The 23,074-nt window shown below is 41.8% G+C and overlaps 1 protein-coding gene across 2 annotated transcripts; it reads left to right on the top strand.

The window, feature by feature from the left end:
• The first annotated feature begins 2,118 nt into the window (after positions 1-2,118).
• On the top strand, positions 2,119-21,566 carry ZNF330 (zinc finger protein 330). Of its 2 annotated transcripts, none has more exons than XM_082315683.1 (10): positions 2,119-2,294; positions 6,763-6,892; positions 7,169-7,188; positions 7,303-7,373; positions 9,502-9,581; positions 10,944-11,070; positions 11,830-11,934; positions 14,498-14,544; positions 15,696-15,813; positions 16,490-21,566. In XM_082315683.1, exons 2-10 carry the CDS (start codon positions 6,773-6,775, stop codon positions 16,765-16,767), a joined length of 966 nt encoding a protein of 321 aa, XP_082171809.1. In that variant the 5' UTR covers positions 2,119-2,294; positions 6,763-6,772; the 3' UTR covers positions 16,768-21,566. The 2 variants fall into 2 exon arrangements, with proteins under 2 accessions (XP_082171809.1, XP_082171808.1); XM_082315682.1 differs by having other exon boundaries at positions 2,119-2,330; positions 16,490-21,565.
• Positions 21,567-23,074: the final 1,508 nt, after the last annotated feature.

Below are 23,074 nucleotides of genomic sequence, written 5' to 3' on the forward strand. Positions count from 1 at the left end.
AGAATGGTCACCACCAGAATAAAAGAATATTAATGATTAATGGCATTCATTAAGAAAAGGGAGAATGACACAAAAAAGCTCTAAGGTCTTATACAAAAGATCATATTTTCTACCTAGGTTGTTAGTTAAACAGCATGTAGCCATGGCTACTGACAATAGTTAAAAATTACTTCTCCATCCACTTTCTTACAAAGGAGAAATGCCCAGTTGAGTGATCATCATGAATTATTGTCTTAAACAATAATGCTGTTCTCTGTGTGTCCCACTAACCTGGTGTGAAGATTACATCTCGAAAGAAAAGCATGACAAGCAAACAATTTTTTGTGGGAGATACAACCCTGGCTTCACAAAAGTTAAGAGAGTCTTCCGGGAAAGGCAATGGTGGCCAGTGAATACCTGCCTCTCTCATTAAGCCAAAATCACGTTCTGTAATTAGCAGCAGACTTTCAGGAAGAAGAGCATGACCACGTACAATTGAAGCAATACAACTGCCCCACCTGAGTGAATGGATGATCAAAGCACACAAGAAATAAAACACTGCCCTAGGACTAATTTATACGAAACATGTATCAAACCCTTCCTAGGCAAAAGACTATGAAACACACTGGAATGTAACTGCTCTGTGATCCTTGCACTCATCTTCATTTAAGTATCTATACAATACATCATTAATGATTTTCACGAAGTGTTTTCTAGGCAATACGCACGAAAGCAATAAATATGCTTGTAGGAAGAACTTTTGACATTAAAATGACTCAAAGACATCCTTACGTTTCTACTTGTGTTGTATGCTGTTTATGAGGAGGAGTTAAGTAAGTGCTCATCCTACGTAAAAAGAAAAGGGAGCAGCAAGTCCATACAGCATCACCACATACTTCATACCGCTTCACACCTCATGCGGTATCTTTCATGTGTGCCAACCAAACCAAGCTCCAGAGCTCACAGCTCTTGCAGAAGTCAAGCAAGCACCACTAGGTTCCAGACCTCTAGATGGCTGAGTTGGGAAATGAGCAGAAATTGCTGAGAAACAGTTGAACTCTCCTTCTGAAAGGCAAGTCGATCTGTGACAAAGCATGACTTGCATAACCTCAGGCGAGACAGAGCTGTATACAGGGGTTTTTTTATGGTACGGATATTATTTCCCTTTTTAAGCTACATTATATTCCTACCATTAAGATTAAACAACACTTTATTCTGAAAACAGATGGAGGCACTGATGAAAGATTTCAGAGATAACTTTTCAGGTGCCAACCCTAATCAACTACAATCACAACATATTGTTGCAATTACCGTGCCCTACATTTGGTCTCTGTCAAGCGAAAGTTGTGGGGCAATCCCTACGAAAGCAAACAAAAGTTGAGAACGGAACAAACACTGAACAATAACATCCATGTAAGCAGCTTATAAAAACTTCAATGATTTCCCAACCACAGTGAAACCAACAGCATATTTTAAGTGAGGAGGAAGATTACGTTAATTAGGATCCTCAAAATAACACCAAAAGACATTTTTTTCCTAATTTCTCTTCAGAACACAGACACTCATGTGGAGATAGCAGTTTGGCTTTTTTTTTTTTTCTGTGTCAAGAAGGTGCAAGTGCATGCAAATCAGTTTGCGTTATAACACCAAGTGCTTACTAGTACACAAGATGCAGGTGCTAACTACTCCTGCTTAAGAGTGCTGTCTTCGGTATCCATATATTTACCATTTTTTATGATGTCTCCTTCCAAAACTCTGGCAACACCTTTCTCTGCAGTGTGGAAATCGTGCCCTTTCTCGGTTCCCAACCATTCGATGTCCAACCCGCGGACACTGCAATTCTGTGAGGAGAAAGCGCAGACTTGCTATTTTGGCATTTCTTTCCCTCCCTAACTCCCGTCAGACAGAGCCTCAGGCTTTCCCGGTTCCCCGAGCCTCCATTTCTGCTTACTTTGCCCCTTCAGGCTCCCCGACCCAGCACGCCGGGCCGTGCCCCCCCTCGCCCCGCGGCTGCCTGCCGCGGCCGGGACGAGAAAGGCGGGAGAGGGCGGCGGCCCGCCGGGGACAGGGGCCTGCCTGAGGGGGGCCGCCCTCGGAACCTTCCCGCCGCGCCGCGCGGGGCCGGCCGGGCAGCGCACCGCACCGCACCGCTTCCGGCTTCCGCACGGCCGCTGGAGCCGGGCGGCCCGGGGGGCGCTGAGGGGGCGGCGGCGGTCCCGGTCCCGGTCCCCCGCGGCTTCCCCCTTTGAGCAAGCGAAGCGGTCGCTGGCTTCCCCAGAGATAAGTGCCGGGAAACACGGAGCACGGCGATCCAGGTTGGAAACGTGTTGCGACACGGGTTGGGGGCCGAGGTAAAAATACTAAAAAATAAGGTCAAAATAGCGAAAGCTGAAAAACTGCAGTGTGCGCGTGTTTTGCGAAAAGCTAGCCTGCTGCTGGCGTTTCACCTAACAGCCTTAAATCAGGTGGTGAGACCGCGTCGGCCTCACGGCGGGGCCAGCCGTTACCGGCGGGCAGGCGGCCGTTACCGGCGGGGCCAGCCGTTACCGGCGGGCAGGCGGCCGTTACCGGCGGGGCCAGCCGTTACCGGCGGGCAGGCGGCCGTTACCGGCGGGGCCGAGGTGCGTTTCCAGAGGGGGGAATCGGTGAGAGACGTGCCCGAGGAACGCTGTGCACAGCTGGGCCCTTCGCCAGCGCAGCAGCCCGTGCGGTTAGCCGCCGCCTTACTAAAAGGTGGAGGCAGGCACTGAAAGCACAGCGCCTTGGACATGATTTCATTATTAGGAGGCGTCACGGACTGGAATGACATAAGTATGAAATACTGCTAATACATACATATTTTTTTAATACTGGGATCTTGTGTAATGCTTGCAAAGCGGTAAAACAGATTTTGTTGAATTCTGAATAGAATCAGATGTGACCTGGGAAATTTACCCTGATCCCTCTATGCATGAAGTAGAAGCTATTTGGTGGTGAAGTACAAGAAGTCTTGAATATGGAAAGTCTCTTTTGGCTGTTAGTATTTGCGTGGCCTGACAAGAGTAACCCGACAGTTCCCCTGCCCCCCAGATGAATACAGCTGTTCATTGTATTTGTGACAGCAGGGTGGTTAGCGTATCACATAAGATAATACGACGCAAGGGTATGTCGTCCTCAGCACAGAAGATCCAGAAATCTGCTGGTGCAATGTGCTTTCCTGTCTGCTGCAAACTTAGCGTGTGTCTTTGGGACCTCATCAAGGACAATCTTCAAGAGGGGGAAAAATGGCATAGGCATGCTACGACCTCAGCAGAATTTAGATGCTAGACATTGTTTATGTATTTTCGATAGCACAACCATCAGGTAAAATACACAAGCGGTCTTTCGAGTTGTGGTGGGAACTCTGCTGTCCTTGCCTGTGTTTACCTTAGCAAATAACACAGCACCTGAGGAACAGGAGGTGAAACTTAGAGAACGAAATGCACAGTACTGGGGACCCAGTACGCACGCAACACATTTTAGGCCTTTTCCTGCGAACTACTGCTCACCTCATACACAGCCTCCTGATATCTGAACTCTGTGCTTTCTGTGCCACAGCATCAGCCATTAAGTTGGAGAGTCACGCTCGCTCCTGCTGCTGCTCTGACCCAGTCACTCTAGCAGTTTGCTCCCGAGTAGAAAACTTCAAATGGAGAAGAACCACTCGTGCAGAACTGCTCCCCGTTCGGGAGCTCAGATGCTCTGTAGGGCAGCAGGATCATACCTTCTGGGGCTGAGGAGGGAACCAAGCATGGACCTACTGCGTCCTGGGCAATTTCTCTAACAGCAGCGTCACAGATGAAAAGGAGGGTGCTAGCATGGCTCTAAGTCTCTGCCTTCAGCAAAAAGACTCTGTTTAAGCAAAAGGTTCACACAATCTTTCCAGCAGATCTTAAGTGAGTAGCTCGCTGTAGACATTTCCTTGATGATTGGACCTGGTGTTTTAGGCCCGCCCCAGAGGCACTTTTCTCTCCCATGCACCCTGCGGGGGAGCTGGACTGCAGACAGATGCCACTGGCTCTTTCCTGTCTGAGCATTTAGTAATGGTGGTGTGGTGCCTGAATACATTTTTGGGTCATCCATCAGCCTCAGATTACAGAAGCGTTGCGGAAAGTGGAGGTGGAACATACTGCAGAGGCATTTTAAATACTGATTAGTGCTTTTAAAAGGTGCAATACCCTGATTTGAAAGGAGTTGCAGGTAAACAGTTTCTACTATCAATTTCTGGCATCATAACACTATTAAGCTCTAGTCAGAAAATTAAAAAATAGCTCTAGTCAGAAAATTAAAAGATGGTAAATTCCCTAAAAGTTTAGAACTCAGGGCAAAGACAACAGACATCTTAAGTGGAAGCTCAGAGGGAAAAAGCAATAGAATATTGATCTATAGGATGTTGTTATTTATTGGATGGTGTTTGAAAGCCCATATTGACTTGATAGCTTTGTTAAAAGGACCTGACATTGCAGTTTTGTTATTAGTTTAGTGCAACTTTCTAAAAACTACCGTCTTAAAGATTTCTTATAATCTATGTCCTCTGTAATCACTGAGACAATGTTTGTCATGAAAACAATTTGTCATTTTGATGCTTTCGATTATGAGGTAACGTGAAGAAGTCAAGGTATAAATACTAACCATTAGATTCTGTTGTTAAATCAGCATTCGAGCAGTTTGAAAATTAGTGTGCAGCCTCATCTTGGACTCCCAGTGTCAGAAATACCATGCTCTGGAATAATGACAGTTGCTAGCAAGCAGCTCAGCAATATGATTTTGACTACAAAATGTGACACTAATACAATTTAAACATGGTGCAGAATGCTGCAGGGTGAGCAAACTGATTTATGTGTGCTATCAAAACCAAATTTTAGTATTTGGTCAGGACAATATATTTCTTTGTTTGGGAAAGTTAGGATTGTTGGGTTGATTGTTGGGTTTATTTTATAAGACCTTTTGAACAAAGATACTAATTTTCTTCCAAGTTTAAGCTGCCACAATTCGCTGCCTGTTGATGCTGCAGCTCTCCTTACAGATGCCAGCGTGTCTGTCTACGTGGAGTTAGGGATGAGGCTGGGGAGAGCAGGTACCTCCCATTTCCTCAGGCCAGCGGCCCCTGGTAGCCACCCAGACACACCAGCATCAGCAGAACTTTGCCTGCGCAGAGCCATCCCATCATGTGGGCTGATTTCTGCCAAGCCCCAAGTCTGTAGCGATTTTCTTCAAATTCCTTAAGCGGAGATTGAGATTTTAAGATGACACTTGAGGCTCAGTTGTCAATTGTTTGAAAGTATATTTCTGCAGTTTGGGAAATCAAAGGCAGAGCGCCGTTAGGTGTACTTGTAGCTAAAAGAACTGCAGGTTAGTTGTACAGTGCAATATGTGTTGGGGCAACTTGCTAGAGAGGCCAGGTTTTCAAAACAGAAGCACTGTAGTGAGGTACCAAAATACGAGCTAAACCCTTCCAAACATTTAGCCATCTTGTCATCTGCAAGGAAGTATGGTTTGGTAGCTACAAGCACAAAGAAGTGTGCCCACCTGGGCCATAGACTTGGGAGTGTTTTTTTAGAAATTTGCTCAATAAGGCAATTTCTTGGTCAGTGGAGAGGTCCTCGCCTCTTCCTTAGCTGCTTTCTTATTCCCATGCTTGCTAAGCAACTACCACTGCTACCCCTTTCACTGTCTTCCCCCACCAGATTGTGCTAATCTGGGTCTTGGGGGTGCTTGTTGTTTGGGTTTTTTGTTTTTAACCTGTATCTAGTGTAGAATGTGACACTGACAACAGTTTCATCAGCAGAAATGAGGGGATGATAAAGATGGAGCGTAAGGAAGGGTGTCTATCTTGAGTGCTTGTGTTACGAGAGAAATTCTAACATCAGATCACAGCTTTAATCTCGCAGTTCTCCATTTCATGAAGTCAGGACAATACTTGCCTAATTTATTATAAACACAGAGTAGACTAAGCATATGTGAGTACTGCGCAGTTCGTTGTGGAGGTGACAAGAGAGCAGTGGTCTGATTGATTGCCTGATGGTCTCACCACTGTATTGGATTGGTTCCCTCCTAGGATGCTAAAATAAGACACACGTGTTGAACCAGATGGAATTAGATTAGCCTAGGCCCTTCTTGGGAAACAGTGGCGTCTTCAAAGCAATGCATGCTCATCTATTCGTTATTGCTAATGTGGTGGAATGATAAATAAGCAGTGCAGACATCCCTTTGTCACAGCTTTTAAATCTGTATAATGACATTTTGTTTTCTAAGCCTTTAAGAAGTGTGAAATTTGCATTTTTGCAGTACACCATGATTCGCTTACCTGAGGATTGCTTTTTAACTGATTGAAGTGGTTAGTGAGCATGAGAGAGAAATAAAAGAGAAAATGAGCTGAATATTGTCCTTATTAAATAGGCAAGGCAAACCAAAACCAGAGAGACCCATCACAAACAACCCTACAAAACATAGCTTGCCTTTTTTTTTTTTTTTTTTTAAGGCAAAACACTTCAAAGATAGTTAAGTACAAAGTTTAAGACAGCCAAGTCCTTTCCAGATCACAAGATTCTTCATGGTTCATCACGTGACTCTTCCTAAGGGACTGGCCCCTTATTCTACGTTTGAAAAAGAAACTCTCAGAAAAGGAAACCAATGGAGATGAAACAGAGTTAACATGGGAACTCCACAATGCAATTTTAGTGCTGGATGTGTCATGTGTATCCATGTATTTACATACATAGGTTTGTGCGCATTCATTGCATACCTATTTTTTTCCCCCCACAGATAGTGAAAAATGCCTAAAAAGAAGACTGGTGCTCGTAAGAAAGCTGAGAACCGTCGTGAACGTGAAAAGCAGATAAGGGCTTCAAGAGCCAACATAGATTTAGCCAAACATCCTTGTAATGCTTCAATGGTAAAATAGCCTAAAGTATTTTTATATTACAATACTTGAATTTAAATTATCTAAACCCAGTGATTATTACATTGACTATTTAATGCCACTAGAGTGCCATTCTTCCTGCCATCCTTCCTTTATATTTAAGGTTACATTTGTATCAGATGTATGATACTCGAATAAAAAGTTTGGTTCCTAATCAGAACCTAATTCAGAGTCCCTGTGGGGTCTGTACATTTTGTGTATTTTACCCAGAATAAAAATAATTACCAGTATTTTATTTATTTTCTTTAGGAATGTGATAAGTGCCAAAGGTAAGTATTTTTCCGCTTCTAAAACCAGTAGCTTAATGTTAATTGGTTTCAAACATTTTACAGGGTTTTTTTTAACGGTTGATTTCTTTTTTTTTTTCCCCTCCATGTGCCTAGACGACAGAAGAATAGAGCTTTTTGCTACTTCTGTAACTCTGTTCAAAAATTACCCATTTGTGCACAATGTGGTAAGTAGAAATAATGAAGGAAAACATACTATCCTCAGTCCCATTTGTGGTGTTAAACTCTCAGCAGTTAGATTACCTTTGTCTTAAAGTACCTTTGTGATATTTGGAGCAGATTCTTTTAAGTCTGCTGTGAATATCCTCCTTGAGAAGAGATCTTGCTTGGTCATGCACTAATGCGTGTGCTTGTGACCCCCAGAGGTTTGCAAGTCTGGGTCACGGGCTTGTCTTCAGTATTTGATGTTCAGAAGAATTTATCTCACTGCCTTTTAGGATTGAGAACATCCGACTGACCATTTCCCTAGATTGACTGTGTCAGATATTGTTTCATGACAACAGCAAAGTTAAAAATGCTCTGACTGCCAGCAAGGTGCCTAGAAATACTGCTGTTTGGGGTTGATATAATTTTTGATCAGTTTAATATCAATTAAAGCAACAGTACATTATTCACCTTGCATGGTTTTGTAATGTAATATGCTGCTCATGTTATTTATATGTGCTAAAGGGCCAATGCTTTGAAATAACAAGAGAATGACTCCTAGTGACAGAACTTGGCTCTGAATCAGGCTAAAATGCCCTTGTTTCTTTTAAACAGCTGCTTGCTTGCAGGGAACGTTGATAATCATTTCATACTTTGAGGTGAATTTTGTTGTTTTACTGTTTCGACACATCCTTGCAGATTTTCAATTTGTCATTAAGCAATTTGGCTGTTTTGTAGCTTGACTCTCAGAGCTGCTGACATCTGCAGCTTCCAGTGCCTTTGCTGGGACCTGCAGATACTGAGCATTTCTGGAAGCCAGGCTGTTAGTGTGCAGTGGCAGCGTGTCATCCTTTATAAGTCTTCCTTCTGTCATCATGCAGTGAAGTACAAAACCGTGCTGTCTATTTAACAGTATATTATACATCTGCAGTTGACTCCTGTGCGTTGAATTTATCTTAATCTACAGTATGTTTCTGGAGGAAAAGCATTCCTAGTAACAACCACAAAATTACATTGAGTCCCAGGGTTTTCCAAGGCAAAGACCATTAGAGCTGTTTGGCGCTTAATCAAGCGTTGGGGACAGCCCCTACAAACCAACAGCATCTTTCTTAGAGAAGGCCCTGAGGGATGGGAGCAGGGTAGCTGTATTGCAGTGCTCCAGACCCGGTAATACCCCCACCACCTCACACTGCCCAGCTCAGCCCACCACTGGTCCTTCCTCACCCTCCAAGTGCCATTTGGTATCTCTGCTGATGCCGCATACTGGGATTTAATTACATTTTCAGAGCAGAATTTGGTTTTGTCAGCTCCTGAATGGGTTTGCAGGGGGCACCCTTGGTTTCTCTAAGCAGGCAATAACAGAGACACCAAAGGGGTCTGTGGCAGGGCAGTTAAATCAGTGATAAAACTCCACTGCAGTAGCCAGGGCTAGCTACAAGATTTTTTTGCTTGTGTAACTGCATACAGAGCGTGGATCATTCTGGCAGAGCTATTTATGTCAGAGGCAAGGAGTAGGGGAAGGCTGTCACCCTAACTGCTTGCTTGTGTCAGAATGACTTGAGTGCAGAGTATGGCTTTTTCTCCCACCCATCCCCAGCATTTAAAGGGAATTATTTTGTCTAGGAAGTAATATCTTAGATGGTTTAAAAAAAATAAAAAAAACCAACAACAACCACCAAAAACCCAAGCATCCAAGTACCTGTAAGTAATGAAATCATCAGGTGCACATGTTTTTTCAGAGGACCTCAGCTTTTCACACAGCACATGCTGCTTTTATGGTGGGAGAGAACTAGCAGCAGTTTTAAATGCAACTTCTTAAGATGTCATTGCTTGACTTTCACCTTAATTTTGTTCTTTGGTTTGTTTTGACATTTGAAATTCTTGCCAATGCCTCAAAACATAATAAGGCAACGTGTTGTCTTGCTCTGTCTCAGGACTGGGGCAAGAGATTTTGGCTGAAAACAGACAATAATTAATTTGATCTAAGGGAGATGTAAGGGTGTGTTGCAGACGTGTTTGTGTTATTTTTACCTAGATTTACATTTAAGCACAGGCATTTAGTTGAAGTACTGCTCTTATATGAACATACATTCTAATTTTTTTTATTTTTATATAATTTTCTTCTGGTTGCTTGCCTTTTTTTTCAAACAGGAAAAACCAAATGCATGATGAAGTCTTCGGACTGTGTTATAAAACATGCTGGCGTATACAGTACTGGACTAGCAATGGTGGTATGTATACAAAATTACAGCCTTTTTTGCACTATGGGGTTATTCTATGCAAATCTTTCTGAAAAAGATAACACAGATGTACGGAATGACAGCATGTACCATGCCAAGTTTTGGTTGGTTTTTTTTTTGGTGTGTGTTTGTTTGTTTTCTTTTCCTCATTTTACCATCACAAACTGATTTTTCCTCGTATACTGGAAACCCAAATTCTGCATTTATAGATTCAACTCCTGCAAACTCTGACACATGTCCTGGATGCTAACAGATCTGTGTTGGTGGCAGGCCGTAAGCACACGCATTAACAGCGCTGGAGCTTACGTGGCCCGTAGCCAATTCCCAGTCTCCACTAAGATCTAGGATCATTCTGTAGAAACCAGTGGACTTTTGTCACTGTCCTGTCAGTATTGCAGAAACCATCAGTAGTATGACAGAGGAATCTGTTCCATGGCATTAGGGGGGAATTTTATTTAAAAAAAATAATAATTTGGGCTCTTAACAGAGATAATCATAGCTTATGGCCTTTGCATTTTTGTTGAGAAGGACAAGTTACTTACTCCATTCTGGAAAGCAAGGTATGACATGTCATAGCCTCTGGATTAAATACGGTATGGACCAAACCTCTGTCCTGTTTCTGCCTCCAGTCAGCAGTCAGCTTTTCTCAGTAGCACAGCCGGCCTTTCCAGTCTGAAGTTCCTAAACACATTCCATGCTTTCACTGGTGCAATATTTTCATCAACAATTAATTTAGATTCACCATTGTTTTCTTAGTTTTGTGTGCATGTAATGCACACGGTAGTTTATTACATATGGGCTGAGAAGGCTTCTTAAATGCTACAATTAAGGGATAGTTGATGTGTAGATCTTGTAGCTTAATCAAAATGAAAGTTAGAGTCTAACTATTTCTAATGAGTTATTTGATCTTTGCTTTCTCTGGAGCTTGTGTTCTAATTAGCATGGTTTAAAATCTGAATGAGTGATTTCAGCTGCAAGAATCTAGTGGCATTTTTCAGGTCTCTTTTGAAATTGCATTTTTGCCAGAACATTGTTATCATTTATGGATCTCAGGTTTCAGCTGGAGGACACAGTTTTCATGCATAAGATTTAAGACAGGAAATGTAAAAAAAACAGAAAAGGAGAAAACCAAGTTATTTTGCGTTATATTTAATGCTGCAGAAATGAATATCAAACAAACAAGATGAACTGTGGAGCAGCTTGATAGGAATACAGATGCAGTTCATACTCTCTCGCTCAACTGGAATGAACCCACTGAGAGAACAGATACTTGGATACATTCAGGGTTATGGAATAAGAGTCTCCCCTTAGGTATTGCACAAGTCCCAGGATGATATCTTTCTGTAATTACAGGGTGCAATTTGTGATTTCTGTGAAGCTTGGGTGTGTCACGGGAGGAAGTGTCTCAGCACACACGCGTGTATCTGCCCTCTCGCAGATGCAGAATGTATTGAGTGCGAAAGAAGTGTCTGGGACCACGGTAGGTTGCTCACACTTAAAAGTAAGAAAACCTAAACAATACTTTTCTCCTCAAATTGCTTAAGTTGTTGTACCTATATTCTTAACGTGGCATTTTTAATCTTCACTGATTAGTCCTTGCAGTATGTTTGTTCGAAGCAAGGCATTCTTCCCGTTTTAAAAACAGACCTTATGCAGTGGGGAATGTAAACGACCTGCTCAACAACATACAGTGCTCAACTCGGGGATGGTTATGTCTTCTAAAGTATTAACTGTCCTATCAGCTGAGTGCTTCACATAATTAAGCGCTGCATCAGATTGTCAACACACGATTTTCTGCCATTCCCACTCCATGCATCTGTGCTAGTACAGGTATTTGGATTCCCAATTGCTTAGCAAACCATACCGATCTCCGTGTGTGGAATCCTTTAAAGTGTCTATTGCAGGTATGCATCAGAGGTGAGGGGGTGGGCGGGAAGGAGGCTGGGTGAGAGAGAATGTGATCCGATTTAAGAAAAAATACGTAATGCCACAGTCGAATTAATACGAAGAAAAGGACTAGAAGTAATACTTGCTTAATATTTATGTTGTCTTATATTATAGGATACATGTATTTTTCAGTGTAATAATGGATGGCAGTGTCTAATTTAGGACTTTGTCAAAGCATTTGTGACAGAAGGAAGAACTGGTCTTCAGTCAAAGTTACTGCCTAAATTATTTGCAGAGCAGAACTTGATGCCTATGCCCATTGCTGATTATTTTGCCTTGATAAATCTTTTAGGAGGCAGAATATTCGCCTGCTCTTTTTGCCACAATTTCCTCTGTGAAGATGATCAGTTTGAACATCAAGCCAGCTGCCAAGTTCTGGAAGCAGAGACATTTAAATGTAAGTTAGTTATAATCCCTTTCACAACAGCTAAGCAGACTCTCCAATTGCTTCCTCTGTGCTCCAGAATACTCTCCCTCGCCTTTTTCAAATGGCTTTTACCACCACTGGAGGAAAGGGCCTCTTTCCTATGTGCTTGGTCTGGATGTCCACTTACCTAGACTAGAGCTTTTGTCTCTGACCTTCCTCTATGCCAGACTGTACGTGGCAGTTGTTTCCCTGCCTGGTGCTTACAGGCCTCCCGTGGGAAGTTGCCTTTGCAGGAGCCAGCAGTCTCTGAAGTTGCAGTGTTGGCAGTGGCCAGAACTGCAGCAGAACTGCTAGAACTGCTGATGCTGCTTTTTTACTCTACAAAGCTCTGCAGGCAAGAAGGAGCTCTCTTCCAGTCTTCTGACCATATGATGAGCTATTCCTAGATAGCTGTTCCTCATGGAAAACAGCTGCCTTAAATAATACCACCTGTTAGCCTGGCTGAACTTTCCCAGATTGCTGTCAGTGGCCTGTATGTTGGTGGAGGGTTTGCATCTGCCGATTTTGCAAAAGCAGCAAGTCCTGAGGAAGGCCATGGCTCAGGAAGCAGTCATTGTCTGATTCAGAGAGACAGGGTGAGCACGGAAGGAAGTAACAAAAATAGTGTTCATCCAGAGCATGAGCTCAGTGTTAGTTTCTTCACTGGCCAGTGGACATGTGTGTCAATCATGTATCGAATGTCGATACGTGTCCACTTTTACTGAGTAAAGAACAGGTAGCTGAAGACTTTATGTCCTTTTTGACTTTGATTGCGTGGACAAAACTGAAACTGGTATTTGTAAGAGCACATGATGGCCATGCCTCATCCACTACTCATCTCTGGCTGAAACAGGGAAACTTCAAGGGAAGTAAAAAAAAAAAAAAAAAACAACAAACCTCAAACCAAACCAAGACTATGCATGTTTGAAATAACTAATCTTTTGTAGAAGTACTTCTTTTCTACCCACCATTAACTACTGTTTGGTTTATCCCATGAGACAAGCATTTGTCCTTTCCAAAACTTGCATGTGTGGTTTTTGACCATTATAACATTTTCAAGTCTTATGATAGAAATTCAAGGTGCTCTTTATCATGACTGGTTTCTTCAGAACTGACTGATCTCGGGTCCTAATTGATTTCTCCCAATTCAGAATGTTTGTTGATTTCAATGTTAGAGTCTGTGTCTTTAGAAATCTCTTATCTCCTTTTCATCTCCCATCCTTTTTTTCCCAGCCAGCTATTTTCTAAGCCTTGATTAGCTTCCCTTGATGTGTTCTGCCAGAATATCTTCCTGCATAGCAATACTGAAGCAGCAACAGCTGTTCCACAAGAATGTTTTTTCAGTGATTGTTGGAAGCTTTGAATTCACAGATGTGATGTCACACCCTGAACAGAGAACTTGCTTTTTTGAGGGTTTTCACTGTGGTCAACGTTTCATGGCACAGTGCAGTCTTGGTAGAGAGGCAGGATTTTTGTCAGCATGTGGTAACAAGGTCATAAAACCTGAACTTTTGCAGAATATGTAAACTTTAAATGCAGTCATGCAATTGTAGTCTAAATCCCAGTCTAGCTGTGAAAAAGGTGCTGTTACTTTCCATCGCTATCTGAGAGAAGTTTTTTAAAGTGCAGATACTCCAGAAATGTTTGAATATACACACATTAGCATTTCCAATTCCATCTTCAAACACATGACAGAGCACTAAATCCCATAACCGTCCTGCTCATGTGGAGAACTCATAATATTTATTACTTCAGATTCAAAAATTTAGTTGGCACAGGGGTAAGGCAAGGTGGAAGGGAATGAGTACTTGCAGAGACTGATAAGATACATATTAGTACTTCTTGAGGAGTAACTATTCACCCAGCTTCGTGTTGCTGGCTATTCCTGTGTGGTTGCCTTTACTATAGTCCCTCTAGTGGAGTAAAGAAACCAGTCTGAAGCTTCAAGACAAGTTAGATTTTGAGCACCGATTCTGTGCCAGCTACAATTCTTTAACACAGATTTTCGTATGAAGTTGCGTGCAATAAAGTGTGTTTCCAGAGGACATGACAGAAAATACAGAGCAAAACAACTGTTCTCGGTTTGGAAGTTTGCAAGCTTTAAGTGTTCTCACATCCCATTTAAGTGAGATAAAGGTAATAACGGCTGCCATGGCATTGTTAAAAGCAACTGTAAAATGCTAGCGCTCCTTCTTTTGACATTGTGAGAAAAGGAAAAGCAAGATGATCACTTAATACCAAATTGGTTCTGAAGCTTCTGTTTTTAAAAGTTTAGAAACTCAAGAAATAGTTAAACTTTTTCCCCTCTTCAACTTGTACTTTTTGTGTCAAATTACATTATTGCAATGAGGCTTAGACTTGGAAAAAAAAAAAATCTAGTAAAATGGTACTGTATGGTAAAGCGACTGATTCGTGTTGCCAAAGTGCAGTTGTGTCAGGGAATTAAAAATAAATGCCTCAATTACATTATTACACGCTTTTACAAGGTTTTAAAAACACCACAGATATGCAGTTTCCAAGCACTGAATTTTACATATTGATTTTTCTCCAACAGGTGTTTCCTGTAACAGGCTGGGGCAGCATTCATGCCTGCGCTGCAAGGTAAAGAGCAAAGGCCATTGCAAGTAGCCATGATTTTAGACTTGTTCTCCGTAGCCTCCCAGGCTGGTATCGAGCCTTCCTCTACGTTATTAAAAAATATTCATACTTTTGTATTAGTTTCTGAAACCTGGGGGCAGACTTACGGGGGACAAAAGGGCTTTCAGCTCTGCTTGCCTGTTAACCACAAACCAGGGTTGTGCATCCTTACGTCAGATGAGGCGATTTTCACTTTGTCCAGCCCTCTGTGTTTAAATTGGGGCTGCACCATGTTTGGGCCTTTTAAAAAAGAAGAGGCAAACAAACCAAATCCTTGGTCTTGAACAGAATCCAAGGCTTTGGAATATGTTTTGATCCAGCATAGAACTGAGACAATTAAAAAAAGGGTGGTTTTGTTTTTTTTTTTTTTTTTTTTTTTTTTTTTTAAGTACAGTCAAGTAGTGATCTGACCAGAAAACACTGCAGCCTGGATCCAACAGAAGTAATCACCACAGCTAATCCAGTTTTACACATGCATAGGCTAATTTGTTGATGTCAGGCTTTTGATTTTACACACTCAGAAGTAATTCTGTGTAAAAAGTTCCACCTGCTTCATCATCAGCATTGCCCAGATTTCTCCAGGTGCTGGTTCATTGCCTGCTCTTAGCCTTCTTACCCTCCATATGTTTCCCTGCAGTCTCCCATGGCATCGATTTCATATTCCAAATTGTTCCCATCTCCAGATAACTTCACTGGCACCCTGGTGCTCGACATGTGAAATTTCAATCTCTAATTCTTGCCTTCAGGTCACTGCATAGTTATGTTCTGGCATACGTCTCTGATTGTGTTTTATTTAAGCTTGCCAACATAAACCAAAGTTTGCCAGGCTCCTTGGGGGCAAGCACTATAATCCAGTCCTTCAGTATGTTACTTTCTCCACTCGTTTATTAGCACTTTCATCCAGCCTCTTCCCCAGGAAGCCGTGAAACTACGTTCAACACAGAAGTGGTTGCTCTGTGCACAGACTCCAGTTCCACCACAGACAGAGCTCATTAAATTTTAATCCCAACCAGAAAATCCTGCTGCTGTTAGACAGTTTTTTGCTTGCTTCTTGCTGAAGAGTATGCTTCTATGATTAAAACATTTAGCCTTTTTATTCTCCTTTCACCCCACAGGCTTGTTTTTGTGACGATCATGTGCGAAGTAAGGTTTTCAAGCAGGAAAAAGGAAAAGAGCCTCCCTGCCCTAAATGTGGCCATGAAACTCAGCAGACAAAGGATCTGAGCATGTCAAGTAAGCCCGCTTCTCTAGCTAACACGCCATACAAGTACCACATTGTGACTACTTTTCTGCATAGGAGCACTGAGTAAAGTCCGATTACTTTCAATTGTTTTGCAAGGCTTTGCTGCATTTGTTTTGGGAAAAACTTTGTGTTTCTTAGTTCCAAAATTGAGCAGTCTCATTCTTAATCATCAATTGATTCCAATACAGGGAAAGCTTTTTAGTTTGAGATTTTAGTTATGGAAAAATTGCAAAAAAAAAATCACTGTTTAAGCCTTTATGTCACCTGCAAGAAGCTGGCTAATGAATTTCAAAGTGTGATTTGATGACATGCATACAATCTACCTCAACTGCTCTTGAATAAATCACAATACGTATCGTGTCTGCAAAGCACATCCCATTACAGGTTTTCTTGGCTAGAGTACCAAAGGTTTATCCTAAAACTTAAGTCATGCTCCAGGGGCAGTTATTGTTTATACAAACATGGCTGCAGGGGGACAGACTGTGTAGCAGAAAGGTTCTGTCAGAGTAAGGATTAAATCTGAAAATGTCAGACTTACTTACTTAGAAAAAGGCTGTCTAACATTGTATGCTCTTTGCTGAGTAGTGAAAATGGACAGAAATGTCAGATGCTCAGCTCAAATTGCTGTTGAGGGGTGGGAACATGATGATTTTTCTCTGTCTGCAGCGCGCTCTTTGAAGTTTGGCCGACAGACTGGAGGTGAAGATGCAGATGGAGCTTCTGGTTATGATGCCTACTGGAAGAGCCTCTCCTCCAGCAAGGCTGGAGATGCAGGTGACCGTGAGGATGAATATGATGAATATGAAGCAGAAGATGATGATGAAGATGACAATGATGAGGGAGGGAAGGATTCCGATACTGAGACCACGGATGTATTCAGCAATTTGAATTTAGGAAGGACCTATGCTAGTGGGTATGCACATTATGAGGAACCAGCAGATTAAGCTGAGTATACTGGCAAGCTAAAAACACTTGGAAGGAGCCAAGCAGTGCTTCACTTGAATCGTGTACACGCCAGTAGGGTAGCTCTATCGGGTACTTACATATCAAAGTTAGAGAGCAAAGAGTGTGGGACTTCTGCAGTAACTCCAAGTGAGATTTTTTTTTTTTTTTTTAATAAACCAATATTGGGTTTGGGACTGGGGGAGAAAACAGGAATATTTTTATTCCCCTAAACAACGGAAGTGGTTTTGTCATTGAGTTACTGAGCATAACTGCTCAATGCCATTTTCTCCTATCAATACAGAAACGTGGGAGAGCTGTACAACTTGTTTCCATTTGCTCATCAGAAATTAAGTTATTTTTTACAATAATTTTGTTAACTGATTTCATAAAATTAATGTAGTGGTGGGTTGGTGACTGCATATTTTTGTTTTTGGTCTGCACAATAAACGTCAGCTGCGTTCTCTAATGAATTATCATAAATATTGATCTCCCTTGAATAGCTGGAAAGCAGGTTGTGTACAAAGTGCAAATTGACACTAAAATAACTTCCTTGTTTATGTAGGTAAGGCAGATCAATGTAGTTATCTATGTACTTGAACATTACCTTTCCAGCATTTTTAGTATTAGATATTAATCAGTGAGGCTATATGCAGTCATTACAAGTGCACCCCAGAAAATAAAAAAATTTATTGCAATAAAAATGTTGGTGTATCCTCTCTGCCACTACAATCGATAAGACAATTTCTCATTAGATCAAAAAGGCTGGTTTCTTCTGTGCCTAGCCTTCAACTCTTTTCCTTGCACGCGATACAAAAAAATAAAACGCTTGCTAGGAAACACCCCCTGTATATGAATTGATAAGGTGAGAAAACAGGGGTGTTCACAACACTGGGTTCAAATACTGTTCTGTGCAAATCTGCTGGTACAAGGCAAGCGACCAGCACGTCTGAGCTGAGGAGGTGACCCTTGCAGAAGAGTTTGCAGTGATTCTGATTTGAAAGTCAACATGTTAATTACCAAGCTACATATCTAAGCGATAGTATTTAGTTTCCTCCTGTGGGGGAACATTGAGAGGATAGCAACTTTAACAGCAGACAGATCAAGATACAAGGGCAGCCGCCTGAAGTCTTACTCCAGCTTTCTAAATGCCATGCTTAAATGCAAGAGAGCTATTTCTTGTTATCTGACAAATATCTGAACTGATTATAGAATTACCTACTTTTGTGGTGCTTTCTCTACTGTTTCTTAACAGCTAAAGGTCATACGTCAGTAGAGCATACCCTATTGAGAATAATTTTTAATGATGTTAGGATTGCCAAATGAGCATTTCTTAACAAAACAGGATTGAGGAACCTGGCCTTGATACTCCCCTCCTAAATGCCTCTCAAATGCATAAAAGACATGAGCTGGAATGCATCCAAGACAAAAACAAACTGACAAAGAGCACAACTTGGTTATGGCAGCTGAGGGAAGAAACTACTGGAGAGAGAGACACGACCTGATCAGTGCATGGCAAGTGCTTGCCTTCAGAACGGGAGAGGGAATGCACCGTCCGAAAGCCAAATCCCCTTCAAAAACTGAAACTCTAGGGCCATCCAGTTACACGTGCTAGCAGAGACCTACCCATCTTAAATTACGTACCTGATAGATGTCTTGATTAGTCTTTTGCATAACCAAACTCAAAGTGAGGGAAGTGGGATGCCTGCCAGTTCAACAGGGATTACTTATTTGTAAAACTGGCACCCGTGGCAGAATTTCTGCTCAACTTCATGCGGTCCAAAAGCTTCCACAGCTGAGTCCATCTGTGGCTGGTCAGTTCCAGCAACAACACCAGTTTTTATCTTGGCTGATGTTTCAAATGCAAAACAATTATACATCAGTACAAAGTCTTATATAGGATTGAGGAAAGTATGTGTATTTCTGCATATATGTAAAATTATAGCTGCTTGTGTGTCATTTATTAATATTACTACTTAACCACACAAAATTCCCCTTTAAGGTTCTTGGCTCTTGAATCAGGTTTTTCCCATATGAAATCTGCTGCTGTCACTGGCTGTGCCAAAGGCTGCTGACGTAACAGAATTAATCATCATAATCAGAGTAAAGAATTACTCATTTTCTCATTGAGATGTCCTTGCACTGATCCTTGCAAGATCAATCCTCCAGAGCTAACGCGTGTTCCTGTGACGCTGCCGTAAGAGAAGGCCACAGCGCTGCCTGCAGCAGATGCCCAGGATACCTGCTGTAGTTTAGCAAGGCCACCACTCAACGGACAGAGGCATTTATTTGCTTTTTCTTTGTACGGCCGGTCCTACCCCTGAAAACGCCTGTGCTAGCAGCCTGGCTGGAAACAGGCCCCAGGTATTCGACCTGCTGTGGCTGGCCTCCGGGGGATCAAAACAAGCAAGTTTAAGCTGCTTTAAAGTAATCCGGTGGGTTCAAGCTAGAATAGAGAAACATGACCCTGTTTTCTACTAACGGAGGTGGTCAGTTTGTGATGGGACAGGCAGGATACGATGCTGCGGGTTGCAGTTTCTCATCCTTCTCTGCTTATTTGGTAAAATTAAAAGCACGTGGCCTGTTGGGGATAGGTCCTCAGAGCTTGCTTTCATAGAAAGTGCATCATTTTGGTTGTCTTAAGGTAAATTGCAGGAACAGGATGAAATAGAGAATGAACGCGTATCCTACCTTTATTGAAAAACGGGTCTGGGACAAACTTCCAATCTTGTCAGCTCCTTTTTTTTTTTTCATTGCTATTCAAAGTCTGCTTTGAAGAAGCGTCTTGGAGGACTGTTAGTAGGGCACTGACAGGGCAGTAAGCCAGCTCGACACCTAAAAATGTAAATGAGCGCTCCATTTACTTATTCTTCTGAATTCAGCAGCTGATTTAGCTGTTGCTAAATCTGAAGGTGAGGATGCTGCGGTACTGATGGCATAGGTTTTACCACTCGCAGGATCTCAAGCTAGTTCAGACACTGCCGCAATCCACCAAGTACTTTCAGGTGACTGCTGAGCTGCTTCTGTCAAAAAGAGATGATTTTTCAAGTCACTGGAATCCAGGACTTAATGCCTGGGCACACAAAAAACCCCATGCATGACTCCATGTTTTTAAGACTGCAGAGTGCGCTTCCTGGTGGGGCAAGAGTCAGATAAATAAAATCTTGAGATTGTACATGGCATTGACTTTTCCATCGAAAATCCTGTCCCTGATTAAAGGAAATTCTGAGCTGAGAGAAGGATAGTTTGAACACGTAGTCAGGAATACCTGAGCGGTATGTATAGTATGCCAGGAAGCCAAGATCTTGGTAAAGTCTTACATTTACTTTAGCTTTTTTCCACCTCTATGACAAACATTTAAACAAAGCTTAAGTAGAATTTGAATCAAAATCACAGTAATATTTATTGTGCCTCTAGACCCCAAAAGACAAGAGCTCTGGCCACCTCTGTGAGCTTTTTTTCTGGCATTAGTTTGTTACGGTGACAGCACCAGCTCATTAGGAATTCGTGGAGTGCTTATGTGGATTTAATGCGTTTTCATTGATACTTAGGTGTGATTTAGCACCTGTGGCTGGAAGTCTTTTGGTCAATCCTGCTGCTGGCTTTGTTTCCAGCAAATTAATGTGAAGATCTTTGTAATGTACTGAACAGTTTCAATTGCCAGTTGATCAAGTAGTAGCATGCATGTCACAGAGAACGAGAGGACAAGCTTGAGAAGTGCTTGGAGTCCTATTTGGTCAGACAGAAAGTGTATTAGCGTGTCTTACAAGACATTCCATGCATCTATCCGGGTCCTGATCCTATTTCCAGAGGAACCAATGGCAATGCTTCCATTTATCCAAGTGGGAGCAATTTAATAACCTTTAGTATTTACAGTTCATCTTAAAATGTCAAGAGGCATTATGGAACAAAACATGAGGATAAGCTGAAGTGAGGAAGATGGAGCAAAGCTTAACATGAGGTTAATGTGCTACCATTAGCATAAAAGTATTTGTTCCAAATTTCAACAATTCTACTGGAAAGTGCTTTCAAGACTGAAAGAAGCTGTTTACAGCAGGAAGAGAGAAGATTCTACAAAACACATTTAACAAGATGTAGAAATCTAATTACTCATCTCCTGAAAGACTGCACATAGTCCATAAACATTTGCTAAAAGCTCAAGGCAATTAGGACACAGACAGATTTTATCATCTCTGCTTTGTAGGTACATAAATAGAAAACACAGTAATGGACAAAATCAAGCCTGAGCCATCCAGTTGGCAACAGCCCTCTACAGCTTGGACTCTCCATCTCCTACCCATGAAACTCTAGAGTAAACATATTTTATAACTAATGACACTTCTTTATTAAGATTATGTGTACTGTAATGAGCTACCACACATCTGAATTTTGAAGCAGGGCCTAGTTTTTAGCTTCCATCGCCAGGACAGACAAAAAGAAAATCAGCAAGAGAATGTCGCAGACACGAGGATCATTCCACGGCAAAGCCACTGGTTTCCCTTTGCTAAACAAACAATAGGCTCACAAGCCTGTACTTTGTCTGCTGCAGCTATTTACTTGATTAGATACTCATGCAATATGGAGGGAGGAGGGGAAAAAAAAAAAAAAAATCACATTTCAGTCTCTCGCCAAATTAAGCTACTCCTAATAAGCATGCAGGATTACTGTTAGTTTACAACCATCCCATTTTTAAGCACTGCACAAAGTTTTTTCAAAAGAGAAACAGCCGCAAAGCATGAGAAAGCCTTTTGTAGCTATCTTTACTACTATTTTCTAACACTAAAGTACACGAAGATGTTTGCTGCATTCTTTTTAACCCTGCTTCTGAAGCCAGTGATTCTTCCACAGTGTTCCCCAAACTTAACTGTAATTGGAAATTCACTTTTGTTTCCCCTCTGAAATGAGAAGTACTGAGTGCCTACAGGGCCTGAGTAATATTTTGACTTCATCATGATCTTACATGACATCTGTTGTAGATTTTCACATTACAAAACCACTAAGTTGGTTTTTTTTTAATTTTTTATTATAGCATTAGAATGCCAAAGACCCACCATTTCTTTAGCAGGTAATACAAATATTTTACTGCTATAGCTGCCCATTGCTCTTCCTACTGTTTTATTTTTGGCACAGAGAAAGAGGTTGATTCTTTTGAAAGTGAATCACTGCTAGTCAGGCACATAAACCCCTGGGCTGCTTCCAGTCCGATTTAAATTCAGAGCCTTATTTGGATGGCAGAGCCAAGGATGAGCCCCTTGGAGACTTTCCCACCAGCAGGAGAGATGCGCAAGGACCTCGCCCCTGATGTCAGCATCAAAGTGGTGCGCTCTCCTGCCAGTTCAAGGTGGTAACAACTGAAACGTGACCTTTCACTAGATTATTTCGGAAGCCTGCAGAAACCCAAACGCTGCAGCCTCTACCTCTCTTTAAATGCATACTGGCTGGAAAAACAACAACTACAAAGCTGAATCCCATGAAGAAGGTATTTTTCACTCTACTTCTTCCTCGGGGATAACAGAATGTATCCACAAGCTTATACAGACATCATTATTACTGGTTTTTTCCTTTTTAAAAATATAATAATCTATTGAGCATGGATTTAAGTGAGAAAAAGAAACAGCAACAGAAAGATAAATAAAGATGTTACCCTATCAACAGCTGAACAACAAAGCCGTACTGAGCACTTTGGAAGAGAGGGATGCAGAGACAATACCATATGCTCACAATTGGCTTTTTCTGCACTCCTCTTAAGTTTGGACGCGCAGGCCAAGAAAGCATTACGCAGAGCTTAACGTCGGGGGTTTTGTTTGCCAAAGCATTAACAGTTCCAAAGGAGCACTGTACAATTTCTTACTAGGCATTTAGTGCAACAACCACCGCGACCAGATTTGGAACATTAAGAATAATTTAGAAGTTAGATGATAAATTGCATTCATTGCATGTTCTCCCCACTTTCTTGATGTTACATGTATTTCAAAGATCCCAGCATGACATTTACATGCTAATACTGCACAAGCACGCTCCTCTGATCTACCATCAGGAATCACTTCTAAGCAGATACTGCCAACATAAAACGTAGCAGGTACCACCTAGGTTTATCACACCTTTGGAAGAACACTGTTCTTCTTTTGTCCAACACTTCACAAAGCCATGATCAAATTAACAGCTTAAGAAGCCTTTCTAGCAAGCAACATTTCTGGCCTTGGTTTAAGTCAGTAAGTTTTAGTCAACTGAGGGTGGACCTGCACCCAACATACTGCTAGTACTGGAGAGCAGACATACACCCGCCATTCCCTGGGCTCCGTCCTGGCT

This window comes from Platalea leucorodia (genome assembly GCF_965183815.1).
Source record: "Platalea leucorodia genome assembly, chromosome: 6".
Lineage (NCBI taxonomy): Eukaryota > Metazoa > Chordata > Aves > Pelecaniformes > Threskiornithidae > Platalea > Platalea leucorodia.